General features: G+C 50.8%; 1 protein-coding gene across 3 annotated transcripts in view; it reads right to left on the bottom strand.

The window, feature by feature from the left end:
- The window catches only part of DAAM1 (dishevelled associated activator of morphogenesis 1), a 94,634-nt gene that overhangs the window by 12,730 nt on the left and 59,335 nt on the right, over positions 1-22,569 (bottom strand). For 2 of the 3 annotated variants that reach the window (XM_051769818.1, XM_051769819.1), the window contains 15 exons: positions 18,825-18,896; positions 16,937-17,031; positions 14,812-15,145; positions 14,249-14,359; positions 14,028-14,131; positions 13,552-13,618; positions 13,107-13,224; positions 12,843-12,981; positions 12,413-12,471; positions 11,945-12,132; positions 11,323-11,622; positions 11,101-11,208; positions 6,889-6,918; positions 5,402-5,505; positions 58-142 (listed from right to left, as the gene is read on the bottom strand). In XM_051769818.1, the coding sequence (XP_051625778.1) occupies positions 58-142; positions 5,402-5,505; positions 6,889-6,918; positions 11,101-11,208; positions 11,323-11,622; positions 11,945-12,132; positions 12,413-12,471; positions 12,843-12,981; positions 13,107-13,224; positions 13,552-13,618; positions 14,028-14,131; positions 14,249-14,359; positions 14,812-15,145; positions 16,937-17,031; positions 18,825-18,896 (1,914 nt within the window). The remainder of the gene's footprint in view (positions 1-57; positions 143-5,401; positions 5,506-6,888; positions 6,919-11,100; positions 11,209-11,322; positions 11,623-11,944; positions 12,133-12,412; positions 12,472-12,842; positions 12,982-13,106; positions 13,225-13,551; positions 13,619-14,027; positions 14,132-14,248; positions 14,360-14,811; positions 15,146-16,936; positions 17,032-18,824; positions 18,897-22,569) is intronic. The other variant, XM_051769821.1, reaches the window with a different exon arrangement.

Below are 22,569 nucleotides of genomic sequence, written 5' to 3'. Positions count from 1 at the left end.
GCACAGCATCATCTCAGCATGAGGCAACCCCAAAGAAGCATGAGACATGCTGCCCACCTGCTCCAGCATGTCTTTTGGGAGGTCCTCCTGCTCGTCCATCGTCAAAATTGCTCGTTTGATCTCCTCGTTTGAGAGTTTCAGCCTGGGAAGTGGAGGGGTAGGAGAGTTATTCCCAGCCCAGCAATCAGGGAAGGTTTCCTTACACACCCATGCAACATGAACAGCTTAACTCCCAGCCAGCAGCAGCATCACCACAAATAACTCCATACAGTGTGTTATGAAGAAGGATAAGAAGGATGTGTGAGAAATGTGGTAGGACTGTGCTCTGCCAAGGTCCTCCTTGGAGGACAGCATAGCACAGAGCAGCAGCCCTGGCCCTGCTGCAAATGGGGCCCAACCCCCTGCAGCCAATTCCCTCACCCCATTTTATGTAAGTGTTGTAAGTACTATACTGTACACATATTGAAAACATCCAACTTTCATATGTAGCTCTTGCCTGCAGCAATGCTGCTCCTGCAGTGCCAGCACCCCTAAATGCCATGGGGCCAGTGAGGGTCATGGTCCCACTGGCAGCACAGCCCAGACCAGGCTCAGCAGTGCAGCTCAGCACTGCTCCTGAACCCGCTGCCACAACCCTTCAGGAAAATTTGGCCAATTTCTACTGCTGTTCTTGGATTTAAGCATTGCCCCTCCCACCACCTTTGGTTGGAGTCTTCCTCTAGGAAAAAATGAGAAAGAAATCCAGAATTCAGAGAAGCAGATGCTTAGCATCCCAGGAAACCCATCAGTTTGGGCTTTTTTGGAGGGGTGGGGATTTGGTGTGCTTCGAAGTGTAAGAAGCTGGAAACCAGCCTGCCCTCCACCTTTTTCTTCCTTTGCTTCACACAACAGGAATTGAACACGTAGTCTCAAACTGGAGATTTCTAAAACCACAGACCACTGTATCACAGTGAGCACCACCAGGCTGGGCTTCCCTGGCAGTAGTTCATCCACCAGCAGTCTGCACTGAGCTGAGGGAACAAATAGATTGAAAGACACCCTCAGCTCCTCCTGGGCTACAGAGCCATTAATTACAGTTTAATTCGTCTGCAGCACTCCCCGTAACCGCTCCCTGCAAGGACTTTGATTGCAAAACCACACATATTCTTCTTCTTTGCATTGTGGTCGATAAAATAATTTAAATTCAAAAGAGGGAAAGCCCAGAAACTCCTGCAACTCCGTTTGCCAACATCCTCTCCCTCGCCCAGAGCACGGTGGTGCTTAAAACCATTGCAATATTTAGTTTTAAAAGAAATTAATCCCCTGTACTTCCACAAAGGGAAAAGTCAAAGAGTTGAAAAGACCTGTTCATGGGCTTTAGGGAAACCCATGGGCCCAGTCTTGGCGATCAGTGCTGTTGAGGGATGCTGAAACACTGGATGTGGTTCAAAGGAATGAGCTGAAACCAGAAACACACTCTATGGCGGGATGTGAGACCCTGGAAATCAACCTGATCAGCAGATCAAAAAGAAGATCAGGAGCTGACTTGATCACTCTGAGTAATTAAATGAGGAGGATGTTTTTCATCCTATATCTCTTCAGGGAACAGACAGACTGTGGAGCTGGCTTTTGGAAGCTGAAGCTAAAGCAGGAAGGGTCCTGGTCTCTAAGACCAGTGTAGCAAGGGCTTGGTTTAGCTTGAAATCTTTTGCTCAAGACTGAAAGCGAAGGATTAGCTTTATCGAGGCAGGTGGATCTTACAGACCTGGTAAGTAAATACTCATTCCTTATGAGCCCAAGTTTCTCATCCTGCACTCAGTCCTCTCTCACCTCCTGCTCAAGGGAGCACCCTAGAGAGGGTTTGCTAATTAAGGAGTGAGTTAAAAATCTACCCCAGCCAGAGGAGGAAGCTCAAAGATTGTGCTGAGCAGCAACCAGGACAATTGTTGGGGTTGTCATACAAGGAGCAAACCCAGGAAACATGGAAAATGTCTCCTCTGCTTCTTGCAGTGACGAGCAGACCCATCCTAGGGTCACCCAACCTGTCCCATATGAGGGCAGTGGCTGGGATGGAACATGACCCAGGGTAGGATATGAACTGCAGGACTCCCTTTTCACCCAAGCAGCAACAGGAATGTGCAGACCACCAACATCGCTCTCCATTCCAGTGAAAAGCAGACACTGGCTAAGTTTGGACATTTAGAGGGATCCCTGGGAAGCAAAAATGCTCCTGGGAGAAGGGTGTGGGCAGGCAGCTGCCCCCATCCATAGCTAACACCTACATCACACACTTTTACCATGATCGTCTCCAGGACGGTGGTGAAATCGAGGGTGACTTTTTTAAGCCCTGCTCATTGAAAGCAAAGCCAACAATCAAATACATTTAAAAAGAAAAGAGGTTGAAAAAAACCCCCCACTTTTCTCAGGAATCATCACAACCCAGTGCCAAGAACAAGAGCCTGCCCCAGCATCGGCAGAGAGCAAGCGCGGGGCGCCAGAAGAAAACAGCTTCTCAGACAATTCGATGGGAAAGGGGCCAGTGAAAGCTAGAAGCTTATCTATAACCACAATAATTATCATTGTTGGCAGCAGCTGTCGAACGCGAGCCGTCTGAGAGGAACGGGGTCACAGGACTTGCTGTCACAGGGATTTAGAGCCGGCAGCCCGACGATGCGAAGTGACAGCTCGCCAGCCCGGCGAGAGCGGGGCTGTTCTGCGTGGCTTTTGTCGAGCCCCGCAGAGGACGTAATAAGTGTGAAGGGGGGGGAAAAAACCCGAATTCCACCGGGAAAGGGGACGCGCCCTCCTGAAAAGCCACATTCATTTGAGAAAAATGCTTCGTGTCGCCTCGCAGGGAGAGGGGAATCAAACGAGCCATTCACCGCCAGCGCGAGGCGGAAAGCGATGGAGCAAGGGGTGGATTTGCATCTGGCACAACGCAGGGCTAAAAATACACACCCATGCACGGGGAGCAAAAAGCAAGGACGTGGTGAGTTCACAGAGGAAGACACGACAAGGCACTGACATCGGCAAAGCATTCTCCGAAAAACAGAAGAAAAAAAAGCAAGCGTTAAAAATATTCTTGTGCTGCATTACAAGCCGGAGGAAAATCCAGTGATCTCACTGCGCAGTAATTTCTCCCAAAGCAAGGGAAACAGGCAAAAAAATAAATCTACAGAGAGAGATAAAGTATCTCACTGGCCGTAATCTTTCCACGCTGTGAGCCAGACAATGCCTGGTGAGCTCACAAATGTCTGGGCTAAATCAGGGGCCAAGCCTGCAGGTCCTTTCGCATGTGAAAGTCTGCTTGGCCCTGTGGTGGCCATGAGAGCAAGGCGGGAGGGCAACAGCCCAGCTGCCAGACCAGTCCCTTTGGAACACTGGGACCAGGGAACCGCTGGTCTGCCCAGCTTTGGGATGGGCAGCTGGGGTGGGCAGAGATGAAAGGATTTGCCCAAGGATGCACAGAATCTGCTGGAGATGCAGGGGCTGGACCTGAGTAAACTAGAAGGATATTTGAGCTTTATCCCTACACCGCCGTTCCTTTTAGCCACTTGGCATCAAGAGAAAATCACCCAAAAGGATTTGGGGAGAGAAACTCGATTGTGGTCCTGGGAGCACCATGGGAAGAACCCCAAAGCACTTCCAAAGCAGTGCCTGGTACAAGTCAGTGCAACCTCAGAGCCACCTGTCCCTGCAGGGCCCTCATGCTGCGGGACAGGCCTGGGAACAGCCATGTAAGAGGCCTGGGGACCACCCTGCAGAGCAAGTCTGATCCTGCTTCTCCCCTAGGAAACGACCCACAGGGGAGGGCAGGCAGGCAGCAGCCTCTGCCATGCCCTTTTTGTGGAATTAATTACTGGCGATTCGTTTCCAGCCATTGCTTTCTTGGAAGAGAAGGGTTTGCTGGTGAGATGAAATTGAGACCTTTACTCAGTAAGACGTGCAAGATGCCTTTGAAGTTAAGTGCTCGGGTCTTTCCCCTTCCCACCAAAGGAGCTATTTGTGTGCTTAACTTTCAATTACACACTTAAAACCTCTGGCTGAATCACACCTAAACCCACTCAGACTACGCTCAGCCTACGTATGCCGGGAGCACCCCAGCCAGTGCCCCGAATCCCATCGTTTTACTTGCTAATAGCTGGCTGCCACAGACATACTCATTTGCCTGCTGTTTTTAAACTCTGCTTTCATCGTCATCCCTTTTTATTTGGACTGCTAGGAAGCACGAAAATCCCCAGAAGCAGCCCGGAGCAGAGCCAGCCATAAACATGGCAATTTTACCCCCGAAACGCTGCGGCACACGGCTCACTGCACTCATCGCTCCCGCTGCCCACGGGGCTGCCAACCACCCCTGGGAGAGCTGGAAGGAGCACCAGGGACTGTGAGTTATCCACCCAGAGGTTTTTTGGTTTTTTTGCAGACATCAGCCTCTCCGTGCTTTCTAGGGAAGGAAACCAGCTGGGCTGCCCAGACAAGGCACCATCTCCACCAACCCGTGGTCTGGGAAAACACAGAATTTGGGCGCCGCGGCTGCAAGCCCAACCTGCCAGCAAGGCTGCTCCATCCTGGCCAGCCCTGGGTGGCACAAAAGCTTTCGTGCTTCCAGGCAGCACCATGAATATTTCTGAATGAAGCTAAATTTTGCTCCTGTTGGGATCTTTTTTCTTATTGTGTGAGTTAGAAACAAGTTGCATTTTCTGCTGCTATTTGGGTGGTTTTTTTCGAGTAGCTACACTGATAGTTCATCCTTTCAGACCACTGCAGCCTGGCTTCCCTTTTCTCAGGAGTCAGTCTTATTGGTGTAGTTTATCTTGCTAAAAAAAGGTCCTTTTTATCCTCTTGGCAGCAATCTGGGGATTGGATTAAATTGCTGGTAGCAGTGCTGAGCCCGCCTGGCAAGGAGTGTGAGGGAATCTGTCATCCCAGTGGGGCTGGGCAGATTAGGAGGGGCACATCCCCTTCCTAAAATCTGGATGTGAAACAGGGCACTGTGTGGGCAGCAAAAGGTCATGGCTGAACTACTGCTGCTCCCTACACCTTGCTGATACCCAGTGCCTTACCCATCTCAACAGAGACCCTCTTCAACTGCCAGCAAAGAGTAAACAAAACCCAGGCTGAGGAAGATAAGAGATGAAATCAACTCTCTTCGGCCCCCTGTGAAGGCTCATGGGGTACCCCAGCCCCTCGGGGGCTTTTCATGGACACTAAATTGCCATGTACTCCGTTAATGGCATTGCCCCTCTATGTCACCATGCCATGAACGATGTAAGGCTATAGCAGGGTTCAGGTGTCACTGGCTCTCCTCCTGTCCTGGTTCCTGTCATTAACCTCTTGCCAGGTATCAGGAGCACCCCCAGCCCAGGGCAGGGTATCGAGCACCCCTCCACCCCCCCAGAGGGCAAGAAGGCATTAACCATACCTGGAGAGGAGGATATTGCAATTCTGAGCTCTCCGGCCGTCTATGACCGAAAGCTCCTTGACTTTATGCCGGGAACTCAAAGTGTCATCGATAGCATCTTCCTTCTACAAAAAAAAAAGAGAGGAAAAAAAAGAAAAGCCTGGAGAAGAGCCACGGAGCAGCAAAGACATTTAGTACTCTCAGCACATAGCAGTGTGATACACAACGGGCCCCCATTAATCAGGAGTGTCACCACGGGTTACGGGTAAGACCCACTGCCTGTAAACGAAACACAGTAAGTCATTTCATAAACCAGAGCTGGCTTTGAAGCCACTGGTTAGAAATGTAAATATTTTCTCAGACAGGGAAGATTTAAAAATCTGCAAACACACAGGCGCTGCTGAATAAATAAAGCCGGGCTTTCTTAGCATACATACTTGTGATACTTCATTAAACCCTCGCATGAAATATCTCATTACGGGCTGCTGCACACACTCAGCATCACTCTTGTTCCTCACCCCTGCTCCAAACATCTGTAATCGCCCTTCACACATCAGTCCTCCAGAGCCAGCTAACCAATACATGCTACCAGACTTGCAAAAGCAATCTGCAGCTTTTTCAGTGAAATCCTCCCCAAATAAGGGATTTGAAAGCAGGAATCGGCAGAGCATAAGCACCTACATCTCCTAAGCAGCTTAAACACGTTACCTCCAAATGAATAACAATATTGTGGTTGTGGGCAAATGGGCAGATCTACACAACAGCAGTTTTGCAGGGTTGCCCAGGGGGTTCATGTTGCCCCAGGTTTTAATTTACCATATTGCATATTTTAGTAAGGTTAATCAATTAAAAGCTGGCTATTCAATCCCTCTGGAAGGAACACAACCTGGAGCTGCAAGGTCCTGTGTGTTACAGATCTGCACTAAACATCCATGAGTGTAGGAGACCTGGCACGTGGCCACTGCACGGGTTGAGAGTGGGCACAGAAATTCCCATTTTTTTATGGTTTTTTCTTGTTTGAATGAAAAATAACCCACAGCTATGGGAATTGCAAAGCTGCTGGGACAGGCAGCACAGAGGCAGGTGATGGAAGGTGAGCCCCAAGTCACCCAGCACCAGCTGCCCCTCTCCCATGCCTTGCCTGCCCTGATCACAACCAAGCAGAGAGCTTCAACCCGTGAATTTATTTCCATCTTTTGTAAAGCAAAAATGCCCATGGGTAGGAGCTTCTCTGTGTTCAGCTGCAACTAAAAATTCAACCTGTGGACTCAGTCACTGACTTTTGACCTCAGGCCAGACAGCAAAGAGGGTGTCTTCTGACTTACCAGCCTCCCCAGCATCAACTTTCAAGCTGCTCCTCCTGTTGCTCTTTGTACCTCTCTGATTCAACCCCGTCTGCCACACATTAACCCCCCTCAGGAGTGCCCACGTGCCCCGGTGTCCCCAGCCCCGCTCTTGCCCTGCCCTCGCCACTCGCACGCGTCGGGGTCCTGGAGGTGCTCTCTTACCTGTCTGGGGTTACCATTCAGAAAGAAGTCCTACAGCCATAGCAGAAGCATGGAAAAAGGCAGTAAAAACACATGCAGTTCAGTGATCTCGGTGAAACCAAAAGGAATCAAAGCACAGAGAAGTGGAGAGTGCAACGTGGGGGAGGCTTGGGAGCACAAGGGAGGCACTTGGGGGTGCCAGTCCCAAAACAGGGGGGATGCAGGTGAAAATGTGGATTAGAGGATGCACAGAAGGGGAGAGCTGATGGGAGAGGCGGTTCCATGAATGGCTCAGGCCAAGGTGCTGGTGTGCACAGAGGTGAGGAGGGGACACGGGATGAGGTGGGAGGACACTGGCCAAGCCCTGCCACTGGCCCAGAGGCACAGAACTGCTCAGCCTGCCGTGCAGAGGAGGAAAATTGCTGGTTCTTGCACATCTGAGGGACTGAAATGCCAATGCGACTGCCAGGAAAAACAGGGCTTTCAAGTGGAAATAACAAGAGGCTCATCCCGGAGCGAATCTGGCCACAGCAAAACTTTACTGTTTGCCATGGCAACACGTTTCGCCTTGACTTCTCCTCCGACAGGGACATCCCCCCTTCTCCAGCCTGGACAAGTGCCATCCTGATGCCACATTGGCACTGTGTTCCTCAAAGACCTGGCTGTCCTGCTGGGCTGCCCCCGCCAGACTGGAAGCACGTGCAGTAGAGTTGGCATCACACACGTGCACACACACACATGAAGGTCTTCCCTCCTCATTCCCTCAGCTGAGCTGTGCCTATCAGGAGCCTTGTGGTTAAAAGTCTCTGGTTCAGCTAAGGTTAAGGATTGGTATTTCATAAATTAACCTCTTCCCAGCAGTCTCCTTTGTGGGACAGGCACAAAGCACACCCACGAGCTGCAGTGGGTATCTTCTTCTTTGTTTAACTGGTCCCTAATTAGGAAGCCTTCCTTCCATTCTGATGCTCAGACTTGTCCCTGGCTGCTGGAGAGAAGGACATGGTGGCCTCCTATATTCCCCTGTTCTAGGAGAGGGAGGGCTCCTCATGTATTAAGGCAGAGAAAAAGCTCACTACAAAACCCCTCCGTCTCTTCCTCAAACCAGCCTCATCCCTGCCCCTTTTTTTTGCAGGGATCGTTATCCAGCCTCTGCTGCAGGATGGTATAAGACAGAGCAGCTTTAAACATGCAGTCACCATCCCCACAAACATTTCCCAGCCCTGCTGTCCCTGGCCCCTGTGCAGGTCACTCTCCCTTGCACAGAGGAGCTGGAGGCTTTCCTTCCTTCATCCTTTTTTGGGAGATGAATTCTTTCCCAGCTCACTGCTAAGCCCCCGGTTCAACAACACGTATTTTTTCCACTTGGCCCTGACTCTTTTACATCACTCACCGCTGCAGGACCTGCCAGGACTGCCCTGGCTGTGTCACTGTTACTTATCAGCATCACTCCCAGCCTCTACCCCCTTGCAGGCTCTCAAGACATCCCTGACAGAGGCACAAGCCCCTGTGTAGTACATATAAGCCCCAATGGCCCTGGACTTGCTTTTCTCCATCAATGCATTTACATCCTTACAGAGCTCCCCCCAGTCCCACGCCACGGCCTGAAACTCATAGCTCCTGTTGGTTTTTCTATTATATCTATCAAAACTGGTAAATGCTGGTATGGTGCACAGCTGCAGGGCTGAGCCCTTCTCTGGGGACAGGGACATCAGCAGAGCCTCAGCAGGGAGAAGAGGGAGGATACAAGGCTCTCCTGAGAGAGGAGATGAGACAGGGATGCTCCCAGGCTGAGCCCCAGGAAGCCCAGAGGGTTCCTGTCCTCCCCACATGGAAAGGGCCTTTCCAGAAAACTGCAGAGCTCACTTTATAGCCTGCATTTACATCCCAGCCTGTGATGTGGGAAAAGCATTTAAAGAGATGCTTAAAATTAAGTACATCATTAAGTCCCGGGTCTGTGCAGTACTTAGGGATTCCCAGGTGCTACGTGGCAATAAAACCAGCCAAATCCCAGCACCAGCAGCCCCATAACAGCCATCTGGGGGTGGTCAGAGAGCTCTCTGCACTGCACACACCTCTGCCCACTGTCCCCAAAGCCTGCTGGGGCACTGGACATAGGGATGCACCACTTCTGCAGCCCTGGTTTGCTTGGGGCATGGACAGACAGGCAGCCCCATGTCCCGAGGATATCATGTCTCAGGACAAGTGAGAGGCATGATCACTGAGCAAGTGGCTCAACACAGAGAATAGGCAGGAGAAACCCCTGCTCCTCCCCTGCTTGTTCAGGACAGAAACCAACTTCTGCTAGAGCTTGGTAATGCTGTGAGTTATTAAGGAATTAGTTCATTGTCCTTCATGGACAGCCTGTTCACTCCCCGAGCCCCCCACCATGTATAAAGTGCCCCGTGGTTTGCCTTGTTACAGAATTACAGAATGATTTGGATTGAAAGAACCTTAAAGACCATCTAGTTCCAACTCCCCTGCCATGGGCAGGGAATGTTCCACTAGACCAGGTTGCTCAGAGCCCCATCCAACCCAACCTGGAACACTTCCACTTTATCTCATGGAGCACATCTAACCCTGCGTGCTGGTGTGTGCACTGCGGCTGCCTGCAGAGCTGTGCTGCCAGCAATGTTGGGGCACGCAGCCAGGCACCCCCTGCCCACGCTGGGACTGCCAGTGGGAGCACTCTGGGGACTTCAGGTAGGCAACCACGTCCCTCAGTCCCAGGGACATGTGTCCCATGGCTCCACTCACACAAAACAGTGCTACCACGAAGCCAGGGTGAGCCTCAAAGAACTTGTGCATCACATTCCCAAGGGTGGCTCCAGCCCCAGCAGCATCTCACAGGTGGGACTTCACCTTGTCTTTCCCATATGCCTTCCAGATACTCTCATAGCATCTTTTGCCAGTCCTAACCCAGATCCTGGTTCCTGTGTTCAGCTTCCTTTTGGTCCTTATCCCACCCAGGGCATAAGCCCATGTCACAGCTCTCCTTTGCAGCATCTCCCTGTTCCTGCTGGTCCCAAACCTAACCAGACGCTTCACCCAGCAGGACCTCAGCCAAGCCAAATTATTTTTAAATTCCTGCCTGGCAATAATCCACATCACACCAGGTGACTCATGGACTCGGGCAGGCAAGCCGGAGGGCAAACCGTCCCGCTGACACACAGGTTTCTATTCTTGCTCCTCTTCCATTTCCATTTCTTGTCCTCAGACGTGCCCTCCAGTAGACATGAGTCAAGCTCCAAAAATGCCGAGGGAAAGACAATGCTGTGGTCACCTATTCCCAAAACACTGGGGCAGCACGTACTCCTGGTGGGCTACTCTTGGTATTTGCCCTGCTCTGATCCACCCTGATCTTTCCCTCAGTTAGCCTCTGGAAGAGATTAAACTCTTGCACTGCTTAATGAGCTTATGGGTCAGGTCCACTCCTTCCCAGCCCCGTCCTTCCGCCTGAGCCTGGCACGAATGAGACAAGCTGGTCTCTTCTCCCAGTAATACAGCCAGGTGTTCAGCAACTGAACATCCTTTTTCAGCGTCTCTCCTTGTTTTTCCTCCTGCCTTCTTGAAAAAGTCATTGCTTTTGCCCATTTTCATCCTGCCTGAGGTGAAATAAGTGTCTAATTTTCTCTGTGTGCTTTGATGCCTTCCAAACTGGGGCTATACTGCTTGAACAGGAGATTAAAAAGCAGAGACTTTTGCCTGCAATGACACTATTTTGGTTTGGGATTTTTGTTCAAAGCTCACATTTTGCTCTTGGCTCACTACAAAAATAAAAGAAGAGATCCACCCATGGTAGATGTGGGCAAAACTTAGTCCTTCTTGGCCAGAGAGGGATAGAAATTTTCCACCCAATACAGAGACATGGAGCAATTGCTGTTAAGAGCAATCCAAAAATATTACCCAACTGTGGCCACATCTGGGGGTTATTTTCATACATTCCCTGTCTGGGTTTTTTGTGTTTTTTTGGTGATCCATCTTCACGACACAGATGGTCAGGTGTGTGGGCAGGGGTGAAATCAGGCACACCGAGCTGTGAACAGCCACCTCGCCACAAAAGGCTCTGGCATGTGGATGAGAGGATAAAGTAGATCGAGCTCATCTGGCAAACACGGTGTCGGTATGAAATAATGGTGGGAGATGTGTTTTGAGACTACAGGTGAAAGCACATGATCCCATAATGGTGGCACCTTGCCCAGGTCCTCACGTTGCCCACCCCGGGCCAGCCATTACCTGCTGTCTTTGGTAAGCGGAGAACGTCCTTTCCAGGTCTTCGAGGTCCAGGATTTTGAACACTTTTGTGTCATCTATGTTGGTCCAGACGGTGCCTGCCAGCTTGTTCTGCAAGACAGTGGGAGCACTGCAGGCTGGGAGTCCCCTGCCCACCTGCCCTTACATCACCAGGTGGCCATCCGGCACTCCCAGTTTCACTGACGGAATTATTGCCCAGCTTACCTCTGGCAGCTTGGACCAGTTGAAGGATTTGAGGGCATTTGTCGGCTGAGGGATGCTCTTCTTCTTGAAGGCCATAGGTGCTCCGAGGGAAGGCATCATCCCACCCAGGGGTGGGGGTCCAGGGGGAGGTGGGGGACCACCTGGAGGGGGCGGTGGGGGAGGCGGTGGGGGACATCCCCCTGGGAGTGGTGGGGGGGGTGGAGGGGGAAGAAGAGATCCAGGAGTTGGAGAAGGTGCAGGGCCACCAGGAGCTCCTGGTGGCATGGGAGGTCCTCCAGGGCTGGCAGCACAGATCGCCCTCTAAGAGAGAAAGAGGAGGGGGAACAGGTCAGATGGGGCTAGGGGACACCACCTAAGAAACACCCCCACGCTGATTTTTAATCCTTTTGGCTAGAATTTAACCAATAGAGGAAGCACTCAAAGGCTTCAGCACTCCTGACTGAGGTTCAACACATCTGGAGAGGCAAAATCACCCCAAGAGCAGAGACAGACATCTTGGTGGCTCTCCTAGCAAGCATTTTTCTCAGTTCCCCCATGTAGCTCAGCCTTCTGGAATGACCCCATAGCATTTGCAGGGGGTTTGGGACTGAGCCCACAACAGGGAGTAGGTCTGAGGTCTCACCCTGCTCATCTCGTGGAGCTGTGCTGTGAGATCTGCCACTTGCTGCTTGACCTGCTTGTGCTCGCTGGACTCCTTCTCCAGCTTCTCCTTCATCTTGTTCAGTGTCTGCATCATCTCTTCCTTCTCCTGGGCCTTGGCATCACACTCCCGCTCCTTCTTCTCCAGCTTCTGCTGAAGCTCAGTGTGCTCTGAAACAGCCCCATGAGACCACTTTATGGTGACTAACACTCCTTTTTGCTAACAGCAGCCTGCAGGGGACTAAACCCCACACTGCCCTGCAGAGAAGCTGCACAACTGAGAAAAGGGAGCCTTAATAAACCATTTAAGGTCTCTTCATGAAAAAATTGTTATTTGCTTTGCCCATTTCCCCAGTCAGCCCCATGGCATGGTATTATCTCAGCCCCTCAATAAAGCCTGCAGACACATGCTAAGGTTAAAGTTGACACCATATATGTCTCCATCACTCACCTTTTCTCATTTTCTCTGCTTGCTCTTTCCACTGTTTCACTTCATTTTCATTGACTAACCTAAAAGGAAAAGACATGTAGCACATGAGACGATCCTACTGCAGCAAACAAGTGACCATCATCAGCAAGAAACACGACTGAGCTTCCAAACTGATATATCTTAACACCTCTGCTCTGCCTCCTCCCCAGTAGGGTTTTGCAGTCTGGAATGCAAAATTTAGCAGTGAACATGTCAAAACTCCTAAATCTCAAGTATTGCTTGCAAGTGCTACCTATCAAAATGGATGTGCTTCTTCTATAAGGTGGGGTTGTAGTGAAGTCAACTGGGAAGTCAACAGCTCCAAGGATGTTGGCTTGTCCAGCCGAGGAGCAGGAACATCACTGTGTGACAGTCAGTGGTGAGTAAGGAACAGTGGCACTTGAGCACTTACATTCGGACAACATTTTTAATGTTGAAGTTCTCCAGGGGAGTGGCGTCGGGGTCCTGCCCTTTGTCACTCTGGATGACGATCTGCTGCACGATCCTGTCGAGCAGCAGCCAGTACTGGACAGTGTTGCCGCTTCTTTTATCTGCAGGGGGGAAGATGGGGAGAGACTGAGGTGAGCAGCAGGGAGGCCGTGGTGCCCCTGGGTAGAACGTGTGGGTAGGACATGTGGGCTGCCAGGTGGGTTTCCTCGCCTCTCCCGGGACTCACAAGGCATCTGGAGACAGTGGTGCAGGATGGACATAAAGTGCGGGTACGCCTCGCTGTGCGTCAGCCTCTTCCTCGTCAGCTCGAACATCTGAGTCGCACTTTTGGTGTCAATGTGGACCTGTGGAGAGGAGCAAAGAGAGGTCAGGCCATCAGACCGACAACAGCATCGCCTGTTTCCCAAGTCTCAGCTCCAAACCCCATGAGCCACCCCCACTCCACGCTGGATGGACAGACAAGCCCCACTGCCCAGCGAGGGGCAAAAACACTGGTTGGCAGCCAGAGGAGAAGAGGGATGAAGCAGGCTCTAGGACAGAGGTTGGAAAAGGAGACAGATTTCTAATTTCCAAATTTTATCCAGAAGTTTGCCCTTCATCCCAGGCCGTGTGGGCGACTTTAAAAGGCAGAGTGATGCCGTGTGCCAGCGTCTGCAACAACTGGTACTCACCAGCTCAAATCTTTTGGCAAACTCCAGTTCGTCTTCATTTCTAAGCATTTCAAAAAAATCTAAGTGTCTGAGGAAAGAAAGGGAAAAAAAATAGACTGTTAAAAGCAGATACAAGTGTGACAAATAATAAATTTCAGGCAGTCTGTCAGCAGCCCAGAGACAAACACTGCTTGAACCATCAACATGGATCTTCAGTCTCGAGTGCCCAGTCACTACAGCCTGTCCAAGAAGCCTTTTGGGATGAGAAGGAGAAGGGCATCCTCCAGGTCCCTGATGGCACATCCTTCCCAGCTCAACCCCATGTCAGAGCAAAGCAAAACCATGCTGGGATTTTCCCCTCCCTCTCTGGTGACAGCAAAGAATTTTCATAAGAGAGGTGAGTTAGAGCCATGTGCTTTCCCCAGAGACCAAGTCCAAGAACCAGAGAGCAAGGCCACAAGGCAAAAATCACAAGTGGGCTGGGGGTCACTACTCACCGGTCAAGGGTTGAATTTTCATGCTGTCTTAGTTTATCAATGACTGGCTGGATCCCAAGCATCAGGAATTCATATCTCAGATGGAGTCTGAAATCCAGGCTTTCCTGCAAGGGACAGTTGTGGGGTTAACACAGCAAGGTGTACTCAGAAAGACTATTGAAATAAAAGCACCCCAAACCCACCTAAAACCCATCCTCCTCTCCAAGAGTCCCAGCACTCACCACGCCTGCCCCCTGGCTCAGGACTGCGTTGATGAAGGACATGATGGCTGTCTTGAGGCTCACTTCATCTCGATACCGTCCTGTGCTCTTGTCCAAGTCATTGATCAGCGTCTGCCAAACACACAATACCAATTAAATGCCCCTGACAGCCCCAACGCTGCACAACCAGGGGACACACACAGGAACAACTCCTTGTGATGCTCCTACAGCCCCTGTAGCTAGTGATGAACCATCAGCTGTAGCCCACCCCAGCACCCATTTGGGCTAACATCAGCCCATCCAGATGTGCTCCAGCCTTGCAGAGCCCTGATCTCAGTGACCCTGCACAAGCAAGCATTTTTTTTTTTGGTGGGGGGGGTGTTGCCTTAAATAACTGCTTCCTCCCTCTCTGCCCAGCTGCAGATCTCATCAGACACGGTTCTGTGGTAATTCCCAGATTTTTTTTAAGTTGCAAATGGCCATAACAAAACATCTGCAAGCGGCATTTAGATATCCAGGAGGAGGAAAGGACAAGAATGCTGAATTTCAGGAGCCATGGGAGAGGTAAGCCAAGACCCACCTACCTGAAAACGAGTCCGTTCGCTGGCATATTTCTGGTAGTGCAGCATCGCCTCCAGTACCTTTTTGTGGCCCCCGGGAACCAGGCACACAGCGCCCATGATTTCCAGCACTGCCACCTTTGTCTTAATATTCTCCGTGCTCAGACTCTGAGCGATTACGTTAATACTCTCCAGGTGGGCCAGGACGTGGGCCCGGCCCAGGGAGTTGTTCATTAGTGCTTTTATACATCCAATGAGCGAGGTATGTATTCGAGACTCTGCTGTCTCATAGTCCATGCTTTTGAGAAAGTTCAGAATACACGTTAAGCCATCCAGGTCGATGAACCGGGTTACGAACCTGTCAGAAAGAGGAGTTGTAACGTTAAAACAAAACAGTAAAGGACCATTTTATCCTCAAACAGGGCCAACTTGTTGGTTGATGTAAACCCAGAACCTTCCTATGTACTTTTTCTTGGATACCAGAAATCCTGAAGGAGTCCTGTGGCCCAGATACAGGGATGGGGTTGCAAAAATCAATTTAATTGGTGTTCATAGTGTAGGCAACTAAGCATCATCTGCAGAAGGTGGTCCAGAGTGTGGATATTTGGAAGAGGACCAGCTAACCCAGCCATCAGCACAAGTCTCAGGGTGGAGAATGAGAGTTTGCAGCTACACTGCTGCAAAATCTTCCCAGTCTTCAACCTGTGTCTTAAAACCCACTCACTCAGGACCAGTTTTGCACAGGACAGGAAGAAGCTCCCAAGTCCTAAAGTCACCTCCTCATCAGCTGCAGACATCCCAGTGTCAGCCCTTCTGCCTTCTGCTACCTCTCCTGCTTCACCATCCACATCCTTCTCTTCCCTTAGGCACATTTCACCAGTTTTAAGGGATTTCTGATTTTTATGATGACTTATAACACCAATGAACACAAAACAGACAGCAAATGTATGGCAGTGCCCCAGGCAGTTTCACTAGAGCAGGCAGACACAACATTTCATGCTGCTCAGGCATTTTAGGACCTCCCTGCCCAGTGCCATCCAGGCTGGGTGTCTTCTGGTTTGGCAAAAGGCACAGGCTCAGAAAGCAAATGAGCCAAGAACATCCCAGCACTGGGATGATTTTAATTCGAAACAAGCCATGCTGATGCGCAGCAACAAAAGGGGTAATTGCAGGCTTGGGAAAAACTGATTCCTCTGCTTCAAAGCCTGCTCTTCTTCCAGCCAAAGTCAATAGGAAAGCTGATGTTCACTTCCCTGGGTGCAAAAGCAGGTCCAACATGTAAGATTTTCTATAGAGCCTGCTGCATCACTCAAGAAAACACTCAAAACCCACTTTCAAGAGCTTGAAAAGTTTCATGCCCGGGTACCAGCCCTGCTCACTGCAGGGGCCAGCACCCACGAGGTCCAGGTGCCACAGAAATCAGGTGCTCACCCTCCACCTTGGGAATTTCTTACCAAGTACCATCACCAGAACCATCAAAAGAGAAATGGAAGAGGGGAATGTATTTTCAAGCATAAGAAAATTTGTCAGGCATTTCCTAATGAAACATATTCCTATCAGAATGTGTCAACCTGGGGCATCTTAAAGATTTTGCAAATGTGCATGCAGACTCCAGAGAAAACAAAATTAGGGAAAACTACAGACATTCAGAAAGAGTCCCACCCTTCCTTTATCCTCCCCATCAAAACCTCCAAGCAACAGTTTTATTTTTGCATTTCACAAGAGCCTGAAGACTCATGTGATTTTACTCCTTTAAAAAGTACAAGAGAAACTGAAGTTGAAACAGAAGGCCTGGTTGACCAACAAAAATTGCTGTGTTTTTTTTTTAATTCAATCTGGAAGGAATTCTTGCATTCTCTTGCAGTAAGAAAAAAGGAAAATTTGGGGGGAGAAAAAAAAAAAAAGAAGTTGCTTGATTTGCCTGAACAGACAAGAAGGTCCTGGTGTCTCTTGGTCATGAAAAGGACCTCGAAAAAGGAACAAAATGACAAAAGGTGAATCAAAAAGAGCAATTAGTGCCTCAGGGTCCTCGACTCCCTCATCCTGTGCAGCTTCCATTTATATTTCTATTTAACCCCCTGCTCTGCCAGACAACTCAAATCCAAAGCCACAACCGCAGCGACAAAGCCAGGAAAGGGAAGGGAATTGCCTCATTGGTTTCGTCCGCAGTGCAGTCTTCAAACTTTCGATTGTTTTATTTCTCTCCTCTTCATCTTCTTTTTCCAAGGCGATCAGTGATTTCCTCTGTGGAAGGAGGAAGACAGACATTAGAAAAACCCGTTCCCGAGGCCTGGGGGGCAGTTTTGGGCACCACCATATAAAAGAGACATTAAGCTATTAGAGAGTGTCCAAAGGAGGCCAGAAGGATGGTGAAGGGTCTGGAGGGGGAGTGTATGAGAACTGGCTGAGGGCACTTGGCCTGTTCAGCCTGGAGAAGAGGAGACTGAGGGGAGACCTCAGGGCAGTTACAACTTCCTCGTGAGGGGAAGCAGAGGGGCAAGTAGAGATCTCTTCACTCTCATGACCAATGACAGGATTTAAGGAATGGCATGATCACTAAGATCATTAAGAGTTAACACCCTGCAGGTAGGAGTGTTGTTACTCCAAGTCACTGGCCTACAACTCATCCAGACAAGCCCATGTTGGAGGATGCTGGCGACTGTCCCGCTGGAGCCCTCAGACTCAGATAAGAGAGAGAGAGAAAGGCTGCAATTCAGGCAGGGGTCATCCCAACTCATGGGCTCTGGATGCAAATCCTGTCATGTCCCCTACAGCCCAAAACCCTCCAGGAAACACGCTTTGTAAAGGAAAGAAGTAAATACATGCATCACAGTGTCCTGAGGTGTCTGGCTGAACCCTGCTCAGAGGTGTTGTGGGTGACATCTGGGTGACGTGAATCTTGATGTGTTTCCAGGGGGCTGTGAGGGTGCAAGGGGCTAAGCCCATGCTGATTATGGGCCCACACAGGGAAGGTGCTAAATTTGGGCAAGTGAGAAGGAGGGGCCCTTTAGCCTCTCTCATGCAGCCCAATAGGTACCCATGTGCCTCTGCAGAGGAGGCAGGGGCCTTAGGGGACACTCCACAGCCTGGAGGGGATGGAATGCTGCATCCACACTTGGGGTCAGCCAGGTGGGTGCTGCCAACCCTGTCACTCCCACGTCTCCCAGTGCAACCCACCAGTGTGTATCTGGGTTGGGGACAGTGGTTGTATGCACAGGAGGCATCTCCCACACTGGATTCTGCTCTCCAGATGGTGCTGGAGGCTGGGATTTTGACTCCTGCACCTGGGTAGCATGGCTGCCTGCAGCGCTGGGCATGCATGGGCTCACTCCAACTCATGCAACCAAGGCCACAGCTAAAGTAACATCCTGGGTGCTTCCTGCACCACCGGACAGCACTGGGCCCTCAGAGGTGTCAGGGTGAGCCCTGCCAGAACCAGCTGAGGCTAATCCAAAGCAGAGAGAAAGGGTCCCAGCAGATATAAGGAGCTGTGCTGACCCCTGCCTTTAACCCAGCTCTTCTTCAGCAGCGCACTGGGGAGATCAAAGCCACCCTCCAGGCATCTGGCAGGCTTTGATCACAAGCCCAGCCCGGCTCAGGGCTTTGCCTGGCTGGCAGCCCATGGCCAGCACTGCATGTTCCTGCCTTCCTGGAGGGGAGCAGTACATTCCCTCCTGCCTCACAGCCCCCTGCTCACCCCTCTGCCCCATCCCTGGAAGTGTTCTAGGCCAGGCTTGATGGGGCTTGGAGCAACTCGATCTAGTAGAAGGTGTCCCTGCTCACGGCAGGGGAGTTGGAACTGGATGATCTCCTAGGTTCCTTCCAACCCAAACCATCCTATGATTCTGTGATTATATGAAAAGCCCTGTGTGCTGTAGGAGCATCTCCACTTTGCAGCTGCACCTGTTGGTCTATCAGGTGATGTTGCCTCTACAAACACTGGTCACCCTCTCAGACACAGCACTGACAGATTGTCACCACTGTGTTGCTGCCCTGTGTGGGGTTCACAAGCACCAGAGCATTGGGGAAATACTTACAGCAGCCATTGAATTCAGCTGATCAATATAGAACTCTGGCCAGCTGGTGGCTCCTTTGTTTTCTTCCTGGTCCTGGTGGGGGATAAAAAAGTGAAACAAAACCAGAATATTAGTAGAATAGTGTTAACGTTCCTTGCCCTTCATGATCAACCACCTCTAAAGAGCCCCTTGGCTCTTGCAATACTTTATATGTGTGACTTTCTACATTCTGAGCTCGCCCCTGACAGCTCCAGCTATGGGAACATTATCTGATTTATTGAACTAGCAAACTTTATATATGATTACACCATCTGCCTGTGACCAAACATTGCCCCAATGATACTGCATCGGTCTTGTGACCATCAGCTTCAGAGAAACCACACTGAAATTTTATATCCAAACGTCTCATTTCAACTCTACAGTGCCCCTGAAGCTTCGGCTGCCAAGCCTTGATGAATATGCTTTGAGGGGGGAAAAAAAGTCTTTTACAAGCAATGGAGAGTGTTTAAACAAGACATGAACTAGGCTCCACTCTTATCAACATCCTAAGAGAGAGACTCCAGGCACAACAGACAATTCCTCTGGGGGCTTCATAAGTCACTAGGAGGGAACACACACCTGGTAATATTCCCTGTTAAAGGATGTCATCTCTGGGCCTGTAATCTTTGTCACTGAATGATGCAGCTCTGCATTTGATCATCCTGGTCTACAATGCCCTGAATCTGTCGTTACTCATGAGGGGTTTACAGGTTCTACCTTGTTCTTGTAGGATATGGCTGAAGGACCTCTGAGCCCAGCTCAGATAACTAATGCAGCATGTCCCCGGGAACTGCATGAAGCAGGCAGAATTTGAGGGACTATTTCAAAATCAACTCTTTTCCCCCCTTTATTTTCCTAAAAAATGTATATCAAAAGAAGAGGGTTTCACAGCAGAAATGCCACACAGGTCTAGGCTGGAGTCAACAAATACTACACAAATCCCAGACATCTTCCATCGGTAACCCTCTTCAGTTCTGAGCCTGACTCTTCCCTAACTTAGGAGATGTTTGCAAAGCTCATCCTACACCATGATTGCCTACGATGGTGGGAGCTGGATGACCTTCTCATCTGCCCCCACGTGTGTGCATGCAGACAGCTCCCGATTCCCTGGCTGATCTCAGTGAGCCCGAGGAGCAGAGTCCCAAATATTTACCACAGCTCAAGAGGTATATGCTGGAAATGTTTGTGCATCCAAACTTCCCAAGGTGCAGTTTGCCAGGAAAAGGACACACGGAGTCAAGGATAGGTAATTCAGATGAGACTCAACTCACCCCCGGGCAGCACAGCCTGTGCCCACAGATCTGACCTTTGGCTTTCACTGTGCCTGGCTCCAGGGTAGGGACAAAAGGAGTTTGAGAGCAACAAGGGGCCTGCAAACCTCTGCCCTTTGCTTTCATACTTCTCCTGACCCCCACAGTGCCTCAGAGGTGCCAAAGGGTTGGGGTGAGGCTCAGGCCACCTGTCAGCTCAGCATCGATCCTGTCTGACACGGGCAGCCAGGTCTTTCCAGTTCTTCGGCTGAGCCCTGTGCACATGTGCCAGCCCACCCCTCCGAGCTGTCCTATGCTCCAGATCCATGAGATCCCATGCCATGGGAAGGCTCTGCACAGAGCTTGTGAGTGTTTTGATTTTCCCAGCTTTTCTGCCATGCTTTAGAGACTGGCATGCAAATGGTACTCCAGGGGACAGCGGAGGTGGGACACCCACATGGGCCTTGAACATGGTCCTGTCACCTCCCGGAGATGTCAGTGGAGGTCCTCCCCATCACCCCAGGATACCATCAGCATCTCTTGTAAGGAGCAGTGGTCCCAACAGAGGCACCAACTGGGAAAGGTCCTCACCACACCACAGTATCAAGAGGTGTCCAGATGCACCCAGCCAGGAGATTGGCGCAGGGAGAGAGATCCATGCTGAGGAATGGCGAGGGAAGGCAGGAGGGATGGGTCATCCCACATCCCCGGACCTTCCCACGTGCTGTGAACACCTGTGAGGCAGGCAGGGATCCGGACCTGCTGCTCCTTTAGGGTTGAAAAGAAGCAGTGGAGCAAATAAAGGTCTCCGGGGGGCGGGGGGGAGGCTGAACAACAAAATTGGCTAAACTGCTCATTTATAATTAACGTGCTGCATTATAAATATTTCCCTTTGCTCGGCTCCCTCGGGCTCTTGCATTTCCTCCCTGAAACCCCCAATTTAGAAAGTGCTCTCAATTAAGTGCAGCAGAACCTCATTAATTCCGATGAGCAGCTGGGCAGGCTCGTCGGAAAGCAGCTTCCCAGCAAAGGGGGACTGAACAATAAAGCAGGCAAAGATCAGGGCACGGGCTTCCCTCCCCTCCGCTCGCTGCAGGACGTTGCTCAGTGGTAATTACTGGGGCTAATGGTCTACAGCACACTGATAAGTGTCCTTTGGTGTATTCCTGGTGGCAAAGAAATCTCCTGACAAAACGACAGCCTGGAGGGAAGTGAGTCACAAGGCTCTGGTCAGCGCCAGGAGGAGGGAGGAACCTCTCCAGGCATCAGGGTTTGAAAGGGTGAATTTTTAAGATGGTTTCCCAGCACCCACGGTGGGTTTTGGGGATGTGAGTTTTGCAGCCTGCTTTTGGTGAGGGATGCCCAGGCACACACAGCTGAGCACCTCCAAGGTCAGCTTTCCAGGATGCTCCACCACATCCTGCCCAGCTAGCACTGGGGAAATGAACATCTCCCAGTTCCTTATTCGCTGGGCTGGGTTAAGGTCTTTGCTGCGTTTGCTCTCAAGCAGCACAGAAGTGAGGGCTGATCCAAGACCCCCTGGCAGCCAAGTGTGAGCTGCTCTTTTAGAGGCAGGCTGATGGCTGTAATTGCACAGTGCAGGGACAGGTATCCCCTCTCTTTTGTAACATTTGCATCAACATCCCTCACTGTCCACTGGGAAGTAGCTCTAACTGCCACCACACACGTGCTCTGCTGCAAAAATTAGGAAATGCCAAAGTTGTGCCACCAAGGGCAATCCTTGCTCTGTCCCCTACTTTGTTCCCACCTGGTACCCCCACCTACTTCTTCTTTCCAGGGCCTGAATAAAAAAATACAAATCCCATCAGCTGCAGCCCCGGTGTCACCATGCCCTCTCCTCACCTCTGCTGTCCCTTCCTCCATGTGTGGGGCTGACAATGCTGTCACTTGACTGTTTTGTGCCAGGGTGGCAGTGGCAGGGGGCCGTTGTGATGTGAGCCCAATAAACAAGCTCCATCCCCTCTGTCAGGGCCGGGGTGCCACCGGAAAGCAGCGCCCAGTGAAGATGCCTCATTAGCAGGAGATTTTCCAAGCAAAGGTCATGGATCTGCCAGCTCCAGACATCCCTTTGCTATTCCTGGGGAGGAGATTCCATGCTCCCCAGCCCTGTCATGTCTTGGTTACATGCCTGACACTTTCACAGCCTACGTGCCTTCCCCTCAGTGTGTCGGCAGCTTCCACAGCCAGACTGTCCTTCTCTTCCCAGTGACCAGCCATGGGACAGAGGAGGTGGTGGCTCAGCCAGTAGTAGCTCAAAGCAATTTTCAGGCTGGTCTCAGGCATGTTTGGGCACTGTTATTGACACCTGGAAGGTGCATTTCCACAACCTCCTGCCACTCTGACCTGTAGGAATGCAGCTGCGGGGAGCAATGCACCCTCCTCCTCTCAGTGTGTCCCCACGATTGTGGGGAGAAAAACACTTGTGACGCTCCTCAGTGCTTTGTCACACCTGCTTT

This window comes from Manacus candei, unplaced genomic scaffold (assembly GCF_025592945.1).
Source record: "Manacus candei isolate 608988 ecotype Guabito, Panama unplaced genomic scaffold, ASM2559294v1 h1tg000113l, whole genome shotgun sequence".
NCBI classification, from domain to species: domain Eukaryota; kingdom Metazoa; phylum Chordata; class Aves; order Passeriformes; family Pipridae; genus Manacus; species Manacus candei.
The sequence above is the reverse complement of the archived record's forward strand: the minus strand, read 5'-3'. Positions and strand labels throughout refer to the sequence as shown.